Source organism: Alexandromys fortis, unplaced genomic scaffold (genome assembly GCF_014885135.2).
Source record: "Alexandromys fortis isolate MF-2015 unplaced genomic scaffold, M_Fortis_MF-2015_v1.1 scaffold_125, whole genome shotgun sequence".
NCBI classification, from domain to species: Eukaryota; Metazoa; Chordata; class Mammalia; order Rodentia; family Cricetidae; genus Alexandromys; species Alexandromys fortis.
Window position 1 is genome coordinate 2,484,631 of NW_026068026.1, and position 19,595 is coordinate 2,504,225.

At 38.8% G+C, this 19,595-nt stretch overlaps 2 protein-coding genes across 4 annotated transcripts in view; one reads left to right on the forward strand and one right to left on the reverse strand.

Moving 5' to 3' along the window:
- Positions 1-19,595, forward strand: part of Slc16a7 (solute carrier family 16 member 7) — a 163,260-nt gene that overhangs the window by 97,292 nt on the left and 46,373 nt on the right. The gene's annotated exons all lie outside the window — the stretch shown is intronic.
- Positions 3,273-4,005, reverse strand: LOC126514750 (60S ribosomal protein L36a-like). The gene has a single exon (XM_050163881.1). The coding sequence runs from the start codon at positions 3,747-3,749 to the stop codon at positions 3,273-3,275; it is 477 nt and encodes a 158-aa protein (XP_050019838.1). The 5' UTR covers positions 3,750-4,005.

The window sequence follows — 19,595 nt, forward strand, 5'->3', positions numbered from 1 at the left end:
GCCTAGGATGTCAGGGCTGGAGCCTCTTGTAGTAATTAGTTGGCATCTGGGCCCTGGTAGCAAGGCGTTATCTTCCCTCCTGATGTCTAAATTAAAAAATGAAACTAATAAAAGGTATGCAGAAAGGGCGGAAAAGGAATGCAAATTACAGTGATACATTACTTCATCCTTAGAATAATGGCACTATATTACAGCACCCCATCTGGCTGCCCAGATGGTCTCCTGGAGTTCTAGCACATTTTGGCAAATAGGTCAAGCTGAGTGGTCATCCCATTAATACATCACTAAGTAGAGGCAGAAAGTGTATTATAATCTTAACTTTCTGTGTTGTTTTAATGAATGTGGGATTTATTTCCTGAATAGGGATGGCATAGGATAGTGTTTTAGTGCAAAACTTGTCTGTTAGTCGAGAGATAACACCAGGATGAATACATGCAGGACTTCCAAATACAAATTTTGAGGAGCCAGTCTATATGATTATTTCGTGTGTGTGTGTGTGTGTGTGTGTGTGTGTGTGTGTGGTGTATGTTTTTCCTGTAATTCAATTTGGAGGGGAAAATATCAATCATTATGGAGAACAGAATTGACTTTGTCACCCTGGAAATTTGTTCTGTATTATCACAGAGGTGACTAACAAATGTGATAAAGAAAGACATTGTTTTATTATGTACCACTGTGAACATCAGACCATTGAACTTATTTTCCTCAGGACTAGGAAGCAAAAGATCTTAGCATAGCAGATTGGTGGACATAATATATGATGTTATCTGTTCTTTTAAAGATTTAAATAAAGCTATTTTTTCTGCTTTATAGTGTTTTCCTATTTGGGGGAGAACATTAATATAAGTCACATAATAATGCTCTCCTAAATACAATAAAAATGAAAGTCATTCTGTTCTTGTGTTTGAGATCGCTAGGGCTTTCTGCTTAGCCTTCTAAATCCCAGAAAGTCGTGCAGGTCTACTCCAGCAGTCCTGCATATATTATGCTTGTACCACATTAGATTTCTTTCAGGCCTGTGTGTTGCTGAAGATTTTGGTGGCTTGATCATATACAGATCTTATATTCTGACTCTTACAATCTTTTTCCCCCTTCTTCCATGATGATCCCTAAACTTGAGTTCTGGTCCCTAAAATGATCCCTAAGATTTGTGATGCAGATGTTCCATTTAGAGCTGAAAACACCCTAATCTGTTACTCTTTGTATGCTGACCAGTTGTAGGCCTCTAGCTCAATTGCTGCCTACTCCAAAACCAAATTCTGAAGAGGGATTGCAGATGCACTGATGGGTTTGGGGTACAATTCCAGTATCAAGCATGAGTTATATCTTATGGAGTGTACTTTAAATATAATCAAAAAGTGGTTGGTTACACCTATAACATTCCTGATTCTGTTGCACCATGAGTGTATCTTTCCAGGGAAGTCTACTGTAGTTCAAAGGATTTACAACTTAGGAGAATTGCTGAATATTTTTCTTCATCAGTAGTGTAAACAAAACCTCACAGTACTATGAAAACTAGCCAGTAGGGAAACTTTCAAGATGGTACCAGTTTTCTTTTCTCCATGACATATGATTCAAGTATGTGATATTTTCAGCAATATGATCTTATCACCAAGATGGGTGGCAATAGCCTATAATGTTTGAGGTTCTATGGGACCCCACTACAAATTATAAAAAAAAAAACCCAATCAAAAAACTTAACCTATACCTGATACTGGGCTTTTTTTATTTGGTAAATTGTGATGTCTGCAAGATATATTATCACCCCATTATAGGGTAGCATCATTTAATGTCTTTTTATGTGTGTGGACTTACATAATTTATGACGTTTCTATAGTAGTAGCTTCCTATATTGTCTTTTCGGAGGTCTTTAGCATTAGCTATCCCTTCCCATACTACATCCTGTATACTAAATTCCCTTCCATTCCCCACCATGTTTAATCCTTGCTATTCTATTATTTCCCCTTTCCTCATTCATATTATTTGGTTTCTGTCCCCTTCATTTGAGATCTCACATGGCTGTTTAATAGTTTTCTGATTCTATGTGTAGTCCAATTTAATCATACATATCCAAAGTTTCAAACCTAGCTCTCATAAGTGAGAGACAACACTTGGTGTCTATCCTTTTTGGTCTGGGTCATCTCACTAAGAATGATTGTTTATAGTTCCATCTATGAAGCTACAAATTTCACTTTTTATTTTGCAATAGCCGAATAATATTCCACTGTGTGAATGTAACACATTTTCATTATCCATTTTTCTATTCATTCTTATATGCACATCTAGGCAGTTTCTATTTTCTGGGTATGATGAATAGAGCAGAAATGAATACAGATGTGCTGTTATTCTGGTGTAGGAAACAGAGTCCTTTTGGAATCGTTGGCTCTGTGGTAGATCCTTTTCTATCTTTTTGAGGACCACACAGATTTCCATAGTCAGTTCATTAGTTTGTATTACCACAAATAGTGAGTGATAAGTGTTCTTCTCTGTATACATCCATACCTGCCTCTGTGGTCATTTTTTTTTTTCAGACCTAGCCATTGTAATTGAATAACATAGCACCTTCAACAAAAAGTTCTTTTCAAATTTTATAGCTATAGATGAAAGAATGAAGTAAGTTCCTTTTTTCTCCCAGTACACAACTGAACTCCAAATTGTTGGAGAAATTCTATATGAGATCTAATTCCTGGATCTGCTAGAGGAGGAAATAGAGCATGCACTTCAATGGATAGGCACAAATAACTTTCTCAATAAGACCTCAGTAGCAAAGTCATTGAGACAAATTGACAAACAGGGCCTCATGAAACTGAGGACATCAGATAAATGGTGACCAAAATCCGGCAAACTGTAGGAAGCTTTGCATCAAAACCTACAAAGAAGCGTGTTCCTAATGGAAGAGTAGTATTATTCCCTGGGCAAAGAGAGGATCTAAAGAGATGGAGCTTCCATTCTCATTTCTCAGCTCTGTGAACAGCTTTTGTTTCCTAAGACTAATGGCATTATGTTTATTCTGATGAGTCATCCCTCATGACAAACTTTGCATGTACTTTATGAGGTAGATCTTATGTCAAAGCACACATACAATGTTTGTGAATTCTGTTGTCTAATGAAATTGAGTATTTTATCATCAGTCAGAGGTGGAGCATATGATGTCGTTTGATACACAGAATGACATTTATGTTGCACAATCCTGGGACAACATTGTTTTTTTTTTTTTTTTTTTTTTTTTTTGTGAAAGCTCATGATTTTTTTTTTTTCATAAAAAGGTCAGCTTAGAACTGGATCACTTGGCCCTTTCTCTTCTTATCACCACCCAGTTCAAAATGCTTGCATCTCTTAATAGCCAGCATCCTCTTAGATCTGCAGTTGGGCTCCACACATTCTAGTCTCAGCACAATCTTCTTTGTAGTTTTCGCCTTTTTGCGGAAACTAGGCTTAGTCTGCCCACCATAGCCACTCTGTTTCCTGTCATAACGCCGCTTTCCTTGGGCATACAAAGAATCTTTGCCCTTCTTGTACTGGGTCACTTTGTGGGGTTGGTGTTTGCCACATTTCTTGCAGAATGTACGGCGGGTCTTAGGAACGTTCACCATGTTGGCGGGTGCGATATCGGCACAGAAAGAAAGAGGGAAGGCCAGCAACGGAAGTTTATAGGCGGTGAACATTGGGGTTTTTTTCGGCATTTTACTGGTGCACAGAAGACAGAATAGTATGAGAATTGAAATAATGAGCTGCAAAGTAAGAGCCATGGAACTGAGGACCTAATCACTTGGTTGGTTTTATTGTTGTGAAATTCAAATTATTTATTTATTTATTTGCTTTTTATTGATTTATTATTCTCTCCCTGTGTTTAGGGGGTGTGCAAGAATCTTTCAGATCTGTGTCCTTGCTCATGGTAATTGTTCATAACAAACAGTAAATTTTTGAAGTTTGCTAATTTAACAGTCTATCTATCTATCTATCTATCTATCTATCTATCTATCTATCCCTTCCTCTTCCCCTCTGCTGCCCTCCACCTTATCCAGCCTTTATGCCTGTACCATAGCATGTGTGTGAAGGTTGCAGTGCACTGTCAGGTGTCTTTCCTTCCCTCCATCTTGCTTGAGACGGGTCTTTCTTGTACACTATTGTGAGAAGCTTGTGGCCCTCCACTCCCATCTCTCTGCAAGGGCTCCGAGATCGCAGAAGCTCGTGGACTATGACTCTGTCCTTCATGTGGATTCTGAAGATAAGAAATCAGGTAGCCAAACTTGTGTGGCAAGTGCTTCACCCACTGAACTGTTTCTCCAGACATTCTTCTCTTGACCTTATTATCCATTTAATAGTGAAACCACAGATAATAAACAAGGATGACAGAACAGCCTGCACCAATGAACTTTGGAAACCAAGGGTGAAGCAAGAAGAAACAAGTCAATAATCAGTTCCAAAGCAAATATACAGTCTCTATACTTACTTGCCGTGGCTTTTCCTCTGAGATCCCTTCTGTTTGGTAATGGAGTAGACACTGTCCCTTCTTTTCTTTCTTTTTTTTTTTTTGGTTTTTCGAGACAGGGTTTCTCTGTGGTTTTGGAGCCTGTCCTGGAACTAGCTCTTGTAGACCAGGCTGGTCTCGAACTCACAGAGATCCGCCTGCCTCTGCCTCCCGAGTGCTGGGATTAAAGGCGTGCGCCACCACCGCCCAGCGACACTGTCCCTTCTTTTGGCCATTTTTGGAAAACCTTTCTTAATCTTCAAGTTATCATTTCCTCTCACCTCTCACTAAATGAGTGAGCATTTAGGACACAGGCATTTGGCTCAGGCTCCATTGTTTCAGTGTAGCAAGGGGAGTTTCTATTCACAGGCTTCTGATTGGAAGAAGCAGATATACTAGGTTGTAGAGAATTCATTACCCATTTGGCATAAAAGTAGGAACAAGAATTGAGTCAGGGGAAATTGAGGTATGGACTATAAATACCTGACTATTAGATTAGATCAAGATAATCGGTTCTGATTGCCATCTGACCTTGAGTTTTTTCATGCTTCTTTTTTTTCTCTGATTTACTAAATGGTTTCTTCAGTGAACCAAATCTTTAATTGAGTTTTTTGTTGGTGGTTTTGTGTGTGTGTGTGTGTGTGTGTGTGTGTGTGTAGCCCAGTCCAGCTTTGAACTTGCTCTGTAGCATAGGCTGTCTTCAAACATGAAATTTTACTGCCTGAGTCTCTCAAATTTCAACTAAGCCTCTTTAACAGGTCTTGAAAAATGGGAAAGAGATTTCATCTTTTCACATTCTTTTATTGACTTTAAGTTTGAAAACATCAGAGAATTCAAATATACTGTATCTTTTTTTCTTTCTTTCTTTCTTTATTAAATATTTCTCTCTCTTCCCCACCTCCGCCTCCCCTTTCCCTCCCCCTCCCCCAATCCATTCCCCCTCCCTCGTCAGCCCAAAGAGCAATCAGGGTTCTCCGTCTCGTGAGAATTCCAAAGAAAACCCTCCTCCGTCCAGGTCTCGTAAGGTGAGCATCCAAACATCCTAGGCTCCCACAAAGCCACTACATGCAGTAGGATCAAAAACCCATTGCCATTGTTCTTGATGTCTCAGTAGTCCTCATTGTCCGCTCTGTTCAGTGAGACCGGTTTTAACCCAGGCTTTTTCATACCCAGGTCATCTGGCCTTGGTGAGTTCCCGATAGAGCATCTCCATTGTCTCAGTGTGTGGGTGCACCCCTCGCGGTCCTGAGTTCCTTGCTCATGTTCGCTCTCCTTCTGCTCCTGATTTGGACCTTGAGATTTCAGTCCGGTGCTCCAATGTGGGTCTCTGTCTCTGTCTCCTTTCATCGCCTGATGAAGGTTAATATTCAGGAGGATGCCTATATGTTTTTCTTTGGGTTCTCCTTCTTATTTAGCTTCTCTAAGAACCCGAATTATAGGCTCAATGTCCTTTATTTATGGCTAGAAACCAAATATGAGTGAGTACATCCCATGTTCCTCTTTTTGGGTCTGGCTTACCTCACTCAGGATAGTGTTTTCTATTTCCATCCATTTGCCTGCAAACTTCAAGAAGTCCTTGTTTTTTACTGCTGAGTAGTACTCTAATATGTATATATTCCATACTTTCTTCATCCATTCTTCAATTGAGGGGCATCTAGGTTGTTTCCAGGTTCTGGCTATTACAAACAATGCTGCTATGAACATAGTAGAGCATATATTTTTGTTGCATGATAAGGCCTCTCTTGGGTATATTCCCAAGAGTGGTATTGCTGGGTCCATGGGTAGGTTGATCCCAAATTTTCTGAGAAACCGCCACACTGCTTTCCAGAGTGGTTGTACAAGTTTGCATTCCCACCAGCAATGGATAAGTGTACCCCTTTCTCCACAACCTCTCCAGCATAGGCTATCATTGGTGTTTTTGATTTTAGCCATTCTGACAGGTGTAAGATGGTATCTTAAAGTTGTCTTGATTTGCATTTCCCTGATCGCTAAGGAAGTTGAGCATGACCTTAGGTGTCTTTTGGCCATTTGAACTTCTTCTGTTGAGAGATCTCTGTTCAGCTCAGTGCCCCATTTTATAATTGGGTTGATTAGCCTTTTACAGTCTAGTTTCTTAAGTTCTTTATATATTTTGGAGATCAGACCTTTGTCAGTTGCGGGGTTGGTGAAGATCTTCTCCCAGTCAGTGGGTTGCCTTTCTGTCTTAGCGACAGTGTCCTTTGCTTTACAGAAGCTTCTCAGTCTCATGAGGTCCCATTTATTCAATGAGGCCCTTACTGTCTGTGCTGCTGATGTTATACGTAGGAAGCGGTCTCCTGTGCCCACTTGTTGTAGTGTAGTTCCCACTTTCTCTCCTATCAGGTTCAGTGTGTTCAGACTGATATTGAGGTCTTTAATCCACTTGGACTTGAGTTTTGTGCATGGTGACAGACATGGATCTATTTTCATTTTTGTACAGATTGAAATCCAGTTTTGCCAGCACAATTTGTTGAAGATGCTCTCTTTTTTCCATTGTATAGTTTTAGCTCCTTTATCGAAAATCAGGTGCTCATAGGTTTGTGGATTAAAGTCAGGGTCTTCTATACGGTTCCATTGGTCGACTTCTCTGTTTTTATGCCAATACCAAGCTGTTTTTAATACTGTAGCTCTGTAATAGAGTTTGAAGTCAGGGATGGTAATGCCTCCAGACGTTCCTTTATTGTATAAGATTGTTTTGGCTATCCTGGGTTTTTTATTTTTCCATATAAAGTTGATTATTGTCTTCTCCAGATCTGTGAAGAATTTTGATGGGATTTTGATGGGGATTGCATTGAATCTATATATTGCTTTTGGAAGAATTGCCATTTTTACTATGTTGATCCTCCCAATCCAAGAGCAAGGGAGATCCTTCCATTTTCTGGTGTCTTCTTCTATTTCGTTCTTCAAAGTCTTAAAGTTCTTGTCATATAGATCTTTCACTTCCTTGGTCAGGGTTACCCCAAGATATTTTATGCTCTTTGTGGCTATCATGAAAGGTGATGCTTCTCTGATTTCCCTCTCTGTTTCCTTATCCTTACTGTATAGGAAGGCAACTGATTTTTTCGAGTTGATCTTGTATCCTGCCACATTACTGAAGGTGTTTATCAGCTGTAGGAGTTCTTTGGTAGAGTTTTTGGGGTCGCTTATGTATACTATCATATCATCTGCAAATAACGAAAGCTTAACTTCTTCCTTTCCAATACGAATCCCTTTGATCCCCTTATGTTGTCTTATTGCTATTGCTAGAACTTCAAGCACTATATTGAAGAGGTATGGAGAGAGTGGACATCCTTGTCTTGTTCCTGATTTTAGTGGGATGGCTTTGAGTTTTTCTCCGTTTAATTTAATGTTAGCTGTCGGTTTGCTGTAAATAGCTTTTATTATATTTAGGTATGACCCTTGTATCCCTAGTCTCTCCAATACCTTTATCATAAAGGGGTGTTGGATTTTGTCGAATGCTTTTTCAGCATCTAATGAAATGATCATATGGTTTTTTTCTTTCATTTTATTTATATGGTGGATTACATTGATAGATTTGCGTATGTTGAACCAGCCCTGCATCTCTGGGATGAAGCCTACTTGATCATAATGGATAATTTTTCTAATGTGTTCTTGAATTCGGTTTGCCAGTATTTTATTAAGAATTTTTGCGTCGATATTCATGAGTGAGATAGGCCTGTAGTTCTCTTTCTTGGTTGGGTCTTTGTGTGGTTTTGGTATCAGGGTAACTGTAGCTTCATAAAAGGAATTTGGCAATGACTTTTCTGTTTCTATACTGTGAAATACATTAAGGAGAATAGGTATTAGCTCTTCTTGGAAGTTCTGGTAGAATTCTGCATTGAAACCATCTGGTCCTGGGCTTTTTTTAGAGGGCAGATTTTTGATAACTGCTTCAAGTTCTTCGCGACTAACAGGTCTATTTAGATCTTTCACCTGGTCTTGGTTTAGCTTTGGTATATGGTACTTATCTAAAAAGATGTCCATTTCTTTTGTATTTTCCAGTTTTGTGGCATACAGGCTCCTGTAGTAAGATCTAATGATTCTCTGAATTTCCTCTGTGTCTGTGGTTATGTCCCCCTTTTCATTTCTGATCTTATTTATTTGCGTGTTCTCCCTCTGTTGTTTAATTAGTTTGGATAGGGGTTTGTCTATCTTGTTGATTTTCTCCAAGAACCAACTTTTTGTTTCATTGATTCTTTGGACTGTTTTCTGTGTTTCTATTTTGTTGATTTCTGCCCTCAGTTTGATTATTTCCAGTCTTCTACTCCTTCTGGGCACATCTGCTTCTTTTTTTTCTAAAGCTTTCAGGTGTGCTGTTAAGTCCCCAATGTATGCTTTCTCCGTTTTCTTTAAGTGGGCACTTAGTGCTATGAACTTTCCTCTTAGCACTGCTTTCATCGTGTCCCATAGGTTTGAGTATGTTGTCTCTTTATTTTCATTAAATTCAAGGAAGACTTTAATTTCCTTCTTAATTTCTTCCTTCACCCAGGTGTGGTTCAGTAGTTGATTGTTCAGTTTCCATGAGTTTGTCGGCTTTCTGGGGGCAGCATTGTTGTTGCCTTCTAACTTTAATCCGTGGTGATCTGATAAGACACAGGTGGACACTGATATTCTTTTGTATCTGTGGAGGCTTCCTTTGTTTCCGAGTATATGGTCAATTTTTGAGAAGGTTCCATGAGCTGCAGAGAAGAAGGTATATTCTTTCCTATTTGGGTGGAGTGTTCTATAGATGTCTGTTAAGTCCATTTGTTTCATTACCTCCAGTAATTCTCTTAATTCTCTATTAGGTTTCTGTCTGATTGACCTGTCCATTGGAGAGAGAGGTGTGTTGAAGTCTCCTACTATTAGTGTGTGTGGTTTGATGTCTGCCTTGAGTTCTAGTAATATTTCTTTTATATAAGTGGGTGCTTTTATATTAGGGGCATAGATATTCAGAATTGAGATGTCATCCTGATGAATTGTTCCTGTTATGAGTATAAAGTGTCCTTCTCGATCTCTTCTGATTGATTTTAGTTTGAAGTCCGTTTTGTTGGAAATTAGTACGGCCACACCTGCTTTTTTCTTAGGACCATTTGCTTGAAAGACCTTTTCCCAACCTTTTACTCTGAGTAGATGCCTGTCTTTGTGGTTGAGATGTGTTTCTTGCAAACAGCAGAATGTTGGATCCTGTTTTCGTATCCAATCTCTTAGCCTGTGCCTTTTTATAGGTGAATTGAGACCATTAATATTAAGTGATATTAATGACCAATTGTTGTTTACTCCGGTTATTCTTATTGTTTTTTTGGTAGTAGAGTTTGTGTGTGTGTCCCTTCTTTGAGTTGTGCTGGTGAAGGTTCACTAGATGCCTGAGTTATTGTAGTCAGTGTTGGCATTGTTGGATTCCTTGGGTTGCGATTTTCCTTCTATTACTTTCTGTAGAGCTGGATTTGTGGCTACGTATTGTTTAAATTTGTTCTTATCCTGGAATGTCTTGTTTTCTCCATTGATAGTGAACACTAGCTTGGCAGGGTACAGAAGTTTGGGTTTGCATCCATGGTCTCTTAGCTTTTGAAGTACCTCTATCCAGGACCTTCTGGCTTTCATGGTTTCCATAGAGAAGTCAGGTGTAATTCTGATCGGTTTACCTTTATAGGTTACTTGGCCTTTTTCCTTTGCAGCTCTTAATATTCTTTCTTTAACCTGTCTATTTTGTGTTTTGATTATTATATGGCGAGGGGAAGTTTTTCTTTGATCCAGTCTGTTTGGTGTTCTGTATGCTTCTTGAATATTCAAGGGGATAACTTTCTTTATGTTGGGAAAGTTTTCTTCCATAATTTTGTTAAAAATATTTTCTGGGCCTTCGAGCTGTGATTCTTCTCCTTCTTCTATTCCTATAATTCTTAGGTTTGGTCTTTTTATTGTGTCCCATATTTCTTGAATGTTTTGTGATGAGAATTTGTTGGCTTTGCTGTTTTCTTTGATCAGTGCATTTATTTTCTCTATGGTGTCCTCAGCATCTGAGATTCTTTCTTCTATCTCTTGTAGTCTATTGATTATGCTTGTTTCTGTAGACTCTGCTCGTTGGCCTAGATTTTCCATATCCAGCTGTTCTTCCCTTTGTGTTCTCTTCCTTGCTTCCCTTTCAGTTTTCAATTCTTGCACTGTTTCCATTACCTGTTTGATCGTTTTTTCTTGGTTTCCCAGGGTCTCATGTACATATTTACTTAATTCTTCGAACTTTTTGTTATTCTTCTCATCCATTTCTATAAGGGTGTTTATTACATATTTTTTAAGGGATTCTATTGCTTTCATAAAGTCAATTTTTTCCACTTCTTCTGTGTTAGGGTGTTCAAATCTTTCTGTTGTAAGATCTTTGGGATCTGGTGTTTTCATGTTGTTTTTCTGATTAATGGGTGATGTTCTGCCTTGGCGCCTGCCCATCTCCTCCTTTCAATGCTATCTAATTGGTCTTTAAAATCATATCAGGTTTCTCTGCTGGCCAGAGGCTTCTCTTACTAATTGCCCTCGCTCTGTTTCCTGGCTCCTGCTGGGGGCCAAGAATCCTCTCACCTCTAAGAAGGGTTTTCCGGAACCGGTCCCAGCTCCCCGTTTGCCAGGGCCCTCGCCAACCAAAGGCCTACCTCTTTGATTTAATTGTAGTGGGGCGATCTGCTCTCGGTGTTGCCTGCTGGTCCCTGCCGCCTGCGACCTCTGCCGCTGGTCCCCTCCAGTCTCGGCGGCAGCCGTCGTTGCCTGCCTGTGCCTCCCAGCTCCGTCTGCCGGCGCCTGCGCCTCCCAGCTCCGTCTCAAATATACTGTATCTTATAAATGTAAAAATAGAGTAATTTCACTGTTTCAAAGAGTTAATGGGATTACTCTAGATGGCCATTTTTGAGCAAAAATTTGCTCAGCTGTTGAGATTTGCATATAGCAAACACATTGTGCATACTTTTGGTCCTCAGCTGATAGAAGTCAGTGTTCTTGCACATCCATTGCCTAACTATCTGTTAGTTGTTGCCAGTTAGTTATCACCAGAGACATTGTTGCAAATGGGGAGAAGGTCTTAAATAATTTATTTGTTCATTTATTTATTCTCCAGATATGCATTCTGTATCTACTGCGTGCAAACAGTCTAGCCGTGCCAAAGGTACAATGAGTCATCAGATGCTTTACCTGCTTTACCTTCAAGATGTTTTTCCTTTTTATGGTTGTGATGTGAATTAGTAAAGCAATGTTGTCAGCATCAAAAAATTATGTGATGAAAACAGAACCGATAGCTGATGATCAAGCATTATCTCTTAGCTGAAGGATGAACATTCAGCTTCAATCAGGACGCAGGGAAGTGTTTGAGACAGAGAAAACAATATGCATGCAAAAGTCCTGGCAGAGCAGAGAACCTTCTAGTATCCCGAAGGAGAATAGTGTGCTGTTAAATGGTAGCTGTTATCCAGTGGCAGGAGGACGAAAAGGAGGAAGTCGACCTTCTACCTACTGGGCCTCATGCTCTCTGCCCACATAGATGTGGGAAATGAGACTCGGAATATAGGAGTCAAGGGATTATAGTAATCTCCTAGGACAGTCAGAAACAACTACATCAGACCAAGTATCTTAAGCAAGAGGAACTTACTCCTTCACGGTTCTCCAGGCAGGATGTCTAAATTCAAGGTGCCCGTCTGGTTGGTTGTAATAAGGTCTCCCCTAAGCTTGCAGGTAACCACCTCTTGCTGTTTCTTCTGGTGGCCTTTTTCCTGCACTGCCCCAGTGTCTCTCTTTCTGGGTGCACAGACGTCATAGGAGATCCTCCTTAATGTTTTTATGGGCTTATTTAAACTGAATTTACTTCCTTACAAGTTATATCCCTGCAGAACGCCTTATTAATGGTGGAGGCTTCCAGATGGACTTCACGGGGACACAGTTATGCTCAGAACAGGTACCAAGATCACAGGAATGAGTGCTCTCTTCTTTTGAGTGTATTTTCAAAACATTACATTCAAAAGGGAGTAACCTCCCAGTCCAGAATGTGTTAAAATACAGGTGGTTGTCCTTACGTCTTGATTGTAATAAGTACAAAATTAACAACTACCAGAGTCTGTTTTGAGAACAAGTGAGCATCTGCTTATGATGTTTCTGTCAATGAGCAGCACATGTCCAGGTCTTCTGTCTTTCTATTTTAGAACCTGTTATTTAATTATACTCTTGAAGATTAACCTACCACAGACAGTATTGTGTATTATGTCTGGCTGAGGCTTCTCTAATATGGATTCTATATTGACACATACTGACAAATAGTGGCCAGCGCATCACTATCAAACCTGGGGGTAATATAAGCATCAGAATCAGAAGGCTTAACAGGGCAGTGAATTTGGTATCGCTAAGAGCATGACAAAAATCTCTGTTCACAATCTCTGAGCTCAGGTAAGAAAGCCAATCATTGCCCTCTTTTAACTCTCTCTGAGAATGCAGTTGTCAGTCCATTCAGACTGTCACCACAAGGCACATACTCACCAGGACTCTGATAGCTCTGTGAGCGTGGGCATTTGCATCACAAGTATATTTTACTGAAGAACTACACTTGCAGATCCTGTCTGGCAGAGGGAGGATGGGCCATACCCTCTAGAGCTTGTCTTTTTGATTATGTCCGACCGTTTCTTATGCTCCATGTACCACTAACTACTCATCTTTATCCTAGGAATTCTGCCTATTGTTTTCTGACAGTGACAGAATCCTTGCAACCACAGCACTAATTTATTATAGACTTCATGCAGCCAGATGTCATTTATCACCTAGATTTTCTGACAGTTCTTAAATGAAAACAACTCTCACATGTTATTAAAATCGTCATAATTACAGCTAGATTTTTTTCCAAGTCACACCAACAACACTAAGCATTAGAGCTCCAAAGAGCTAGTAGGGAAGATTGACAGCGTTTTAAAAACATTAACTGGTGAGCAAATAAATGACGGTTAAAAGTATTAGATCTTTCTGACTGTGATGTGTTTTGTATGCTCTGGAAGCTTGTGTACTTTGGTGGCCGACAGGTTCCTGACACAGTTGTGTCTTCACCTCTTGCACAGATCACTGACTTCCAACACACAGAAGCAGCCTTTGTATTTCCTCAGCACACACGGCAATGCGTGAGCATTCCCGGAAGGTTGAAAGCAGAGAAGACCGTTCAGAAAAAACCCTCATCCACAACAAACTGATCTCCCCTGTTTATAATATGTGTAGAAGGCATCTGCAAATGAGGCAGGGATTGGAATGTAGGAGAAAAGATAGAAAACACAGGTGTGGTTGTATATAGGTGATTTGGGGTTTCTTTTACTTTTCTCAGTTGTATTTTTTTTTTTTTTTAAGAAAGCAAACCAATGCCGATGTCAGGGACTTACATTGATAGGGAAATAGAACTATCTACAGGGTCTGTGAGGGTGATCCAGTATGTATCAATGCCTGCATCAGGCACGAGGACCAGAGTTTGTATTCACTGGACCTACATAAATGCTAGGAAGGTCTGGAAGCCCACCTGTAATCAATCTCTCTAGCAAGAGATGCAGACAGGGGATTCCTTTCATTTGCTCCCTAGATAAACTAGACAGATCGATGGGCTGGGTGTTCAAGTGAAAGATGCTGTCTCCATAGACAAGGAGCATAATCAGAGAGGACAGCCTGACATTGACCACTGCTCTCCACATGTACCCACATATGCAAATATGCAACACACGTATGTGCATAAAAAGGAACATTTTCTAAAACTTATCTATCGAACATTTGAGCTATGTATTAGTAAAATAAAATGGCAGATTCAAAGCCTTAGGAATTTTATCTCAACGGGTATATGTTGTTGTGATATTGGTGAAACTATAAACTGGTGTGTGTTTTGGCAATAACTGTTATAAAAAAATCTCTGAAAACCTGTGCCTGCTGGTTTGAACAATGTGTAACTTCTTGTTTGCTTTCGTTGTTTTTATCCTATGAGATTCACTGCACGAGTGGATAAATGTTGACTGTCCTTTGATGCAGGTGTTTCCAAGCTATTCTTAAGAAAATAGCATTTAAAATAGAAGTGCTTTCTCCCCCTTTGGTCCTTCAGAAGGATGGTTCTGTAAAAGACCGATCAGGGAGACCTGTCTCATAAAACACTTTTGCTTCTTCTTGGCCACAAGCGGCACTTTCTTGTTACATTAAGAAACTTATAAATATTTAACACACAATGACTTTAATAAGTGGCAAATTAAATTAGGCAGATACATGAGCACGAGTTTTATCCTCCATGCATCTTATGTAATATCCATAAATGCTGGAGCAATGATTTCTGCAGTGCTTAATTCTGGAGATGAGCCTTTTCCACTCATGGTCCTTTCTGTTTACCCTCGGGCATTCTTTATTCCTGATTCGAAGACTTGATGCTGCCTTCTTCTTTTTCCAACGTGTCCCCCCAAATTTCAGCTTTTTAATGAATCCCTAAGTAACAAGATCTCTTTTCCTTCAGTTTTATTTTGTTTAATTTATGAGGCATGATGCCATGGTGGAATAGGGGGCAGTGGTTTGGAGACAGGGCACTTCACTATTCTTAGAACCCAGTGTTGCCACCATGAGCATCAATATGTTTAGCACCATGATGTTTAGCGTTGAGCTTAGTCTATTTTCAATACTCAAACTTATGAATTATGTGGATACTTCTGAAATTTAGAGACTTTAGTGGATGAATAGATGGAAAGAAAGTATCATATGGCGATGCCTGCCATGCCTTCATTTTCTCCTAAAAGATTCAAACTGAAGGGATGAAAATGAGCCATGTTCCCATCCTTTTAATTTCATATCACATCTCTATCTACGTACATTTAAATTAGATAGTTCAATGTTTAGTCTAGATTTTGCATTCTGCCCATTAGAATTTCCCTCCACACATTTCTTCCTTTTATAAATGTAATAATCAGAGAAAACGTGTCTTGTGTAAAAAAATGCATAAATCACCAAGTCCACACTAACTAGAGATGCCATTGTGCCTGTGACCTTGGCTGGGGCTGGCTGTGTTGTGTTTGAACAGATTGAAAAACAATGTGTGCCCATATGAAACCTCCCTGTCACAGCCAGAGAAAGTTCAAAGCGGAGGCACTGGGATGAGGCTAAACTCGCGTGTGGGTTGGTGTTGGCCTTTAAAGTAGCCTTTGCCTCTCTGAGCAAGACAGGGAAATCACACTCTGCCTTTGTTGAGCAGAAATTTCAAGTCTAAGAAGAGTTATAACAAAACAATATGACATTCTGAATGGTATGGCTTATGCGAATAGATGTATTAGCTAAATTTTACTATATTGGCATTTCAGCAAGAAAGAGAGTGGAGAAGTCAGTGTCCAGAGGAGCCTGAAAAGAACCAATTTTATAGCATGTGATATCAATAGCGTATTGAAAATACGTTGCCAGTAAAAATGAATTAAGGCAAATTCTGTAAACTAATTTAATATAATTTAAATAAATTCATTAGTAATAAATCTAGACAAATGGAAGCAGTGATATTTAATATATTCTGGATCAATACGTCAATATATTCTTTACTGATGATTATTGCATTTTGAATGTACTACAAATAAAATAGTGAAAACAGGTTTAACTTCTCATCCATTTGACTACAATGCTCATGCTTCTGTTAACTTTTCTGTTTAGTAGAACATGATCCGTCCATCCTGTACTTTTCCCTTTTCTTTTATTTGCATTCTCAGCATGGTGCCCTGTCCTAGAACTGAATATATTCCATTGATGCTTCCCATTATGGGGCATAGCTGACTAAGGAACACAATCTAAGGAAGACAATTACTTTGGCTTCATTTTATATTTTCTTATGCCATTGCTATCTTTATTTATAATAAACTAATTTTTTTATTAGGTTTCTTTTAATCTCCTTTTCCCCCTCTATTTTAGCAACATTTATGAATTTGGTCTATATTTTCTTTGAAGTAGAGTTAGTCTTTGGAAGGCTCAACTACTTCCTATGCCAGTAAATAAGTACCATATACCAAATACCATATAATAAAATTAAATCAAGACCAGGTGAACAGTTTAAGTAGACCTGTAATTCGCGAGGAATTGGAAGCTGTCGTCAGAAACCTCCCTACCATGAGTTTATATAAATTGCAGATTGATATGTTTTTGATACTTATGTCTAACTTCACTTCTTCCAAGTTCAGTCCCAAATTTATACAATTTCCTTCTAACACCTTCAAATGCCTAATAAACATTTTTAATTTGGCATGTTTTAATGTCTACTCTCGGAATTGTTCTACAGGTCAGGTAAGTAGACTGCAACACTCATGCTGTGCTTGTTTCTTAATTTCCAGTTAGCAAATTTGTTGTTTTTCCCTACTCAGAATACTCAGTAATCACTTTCCCTACTTCTGTTGCTGTTACCTCATCTATAACACAACTAATTGTAGCCCAGATCTATCATTGTGTAATATCTGTTCTCGAACAACAGTCAGTAAAATTCAGGAACCCAGGTTCAGCTAAGGCTTCTCCTCTCATGATGAAGATCTACCTCCCCATTTTCTTCCTGCTTCTGCCTACGCCAGTCATCTCTCTTTTTGACCATTTCAATTACTCTCTCCATCTGCTATCCCTAGAACATGTCAGCTTTATTTTTTAACTTTTTTGTCTGTAATGATTTTTTATAAGATTAAGAAATAGCTTCATATTCTGGCCCATTTCTTTCAGATCTTTATATGATATTCACATTTATCTAAAGATATTTTAAATTTACCCTAAAAATCTCTACATTATATCCTCAAAATTGTATCCATTTCTTTCTGGTATTATATATTCCCATCCACAACATGCCAATGTATAATTTACTGTTTGTGAGAAGCATGCTGTCTTACAGAACTTTCAGCAATGACAAAAACATATCCCTTAAATCTAATTATGCAATAAATACTATACACTAGCCACACGTGTCTATTGAACACTTGACATGAGACTGGTTTATAAAAGTAATTGCATTCTTATTATAATTAATTTTGAGCAATTTAAATTTTAAAACCCTTGCTTAATTACAGGTTACTATGTCGGACATTACACATCCAGGGCATAAACCCCTTCCTTACACACTGCATGCATACCTCATGAACATGCCTGTTCTTTTCATTGCTGTATCCCTACTGGGCAACACACATTGAAACAAAGTAGACACTTGAGTATTTTTTTTGAATGAGTGGATAAATGGATGTCATTGTCAACATGACAATACGGACCATGTAAGACATTGAAAAACTTGACTTCTAGTCCTCCCATTTGGCCCAGTGGTAGTGTAATCATGTAGGAATCACTGTCTTAGCACTTAGATTCTTTATTTTTGTTTTCAAATCTAATAAGGGTGCATTGAGATTCTCCTGTATTCCAATAACCATGATACATGTTTATATATAAAAATGCAGAAGTCATGGTTTATGTATAAAAATGAAAACGTCATGGTGTATATATAAAATGCATTAAATATAAATATATAAATATAAACAGTAAATATAAAAATGCAAAAGTCATAAAAATGCAAAGCCCTAGAAAAGAGTCCCGTGCCTTCAATTAGGAAGAAGTATAAAGAAGTAAAAGTTATGAAAGCTGTTTCGTGGTGTGCATGATGCATTCATACGTTGTTGCTGTTAGAGAAGACAAAAGAAACAAAGAACCTGAGTGCTCAGAAAATCACCAGTGGAAAAGAAAATAACAAGACTTTTTGGAGGGAAGGGAAGGTTGAAGGTATTTGGAAAGGGTCTGTGTTTCAGTATCAAAGCAACAGAGAAATGTTTAAGCCTAATTCTTTCCCATAAAATCAAGCATGGAAATGACATGGACATAATCAGGCTTGAGGTATTCCAGACTGGAACTCTGTGCTTGAGTGAGGTCACGGTGTACATATATGAAGGATCACTCATAAATTCTGATAACCCTTCAACCTCCTATTAGACTCTCCTCAAGCAACTGTTACTTCTTTTAACTGTCTTTGTTTCTGTGTTGTCTTTTTATTTCCACTGTGTTCTTCCCTTGCATGTGAGAAGTCTGTTCCTGGTGCCAGCTAACCAACACTGTGGCTCTTTTGCTTTCCTTGCTAACAGGACATAAATAATGTAGATAGTGTAGAACTTCAACGTTATAAGAACAGTTGCAGAGAGAAAAAGAAAACCAAGTATAGGCACTCAATGTCTATTTCACAGGCTGTCACAGTGCTGGAAGTAGAAGCTGGGGTCTTGAATATCTTAAGCAAAAACTACCCACAATACTCTTCTGTGTCCTTGTATGATTTTAATGTTATAGGTACTTCATTGGCTCCAAAAGCAGTCAGGTGGTTTCCAAGAAAAATCTTAGAACTGAGAAGTGAAGACAGTGGAGTCTAGAGCAGTCACTATGGCTTTCACATCTTTCTTCTGCTGAGGTTTCGTGACAGCGGAACTAGAGGACCAGTAATGTGAGGAGACAGGGTAGCTTCTTACCTTCTACATCTGCCAAAGAACATATCGAGTGTCTCTCGGAAAGCTGGGCACACCCTCATAGTTCCACTCTCGTTTTCGGGTATGTGTGCTTGTTTGGGCACAAGTGCAGGGATGGAAAAGAGAAAATAGTCTGCAGACTTTTCTATCATTTGTAAATAAGAGAATTAAAACTGAAGCAATTAATCCAATATATTAACCCTCAAACACATAAACCTCTTTCTGTATGAGAGGTCCCAACTTGTTGGAGGTCTTTGGATGTTTTGGTTTCGGGTGTTTGTAACGGCGTAAGCGAATGCAGACAGATTGTCAAAATATAGACAGCTTTAATGGAGGAATAGACTTACAGAACCACTGTTCCCGCGGAGACCAGGAAAGCAGAAGAGGACGCTGGGAGCATGCTCACCAATTTTATAGGAGAACTTTAGCCTGAGGCGAACACGCCCCCTAAGGGGTGGGACTTATCCCTACATCTCCCCCTTTTGTCTAAATAAGACAGAACTAAACCAAATACAACTATATACAATAATAACAAATAAATATAACAAACAATATTGAGAATCAAAAGTTTTGCTAAACATTCTATCTCAAGGAGTCTAAATAATGTAGAGAGTAACTACAATTATATAATCTTCAACTCCATCAAAGATCCGAGAAGG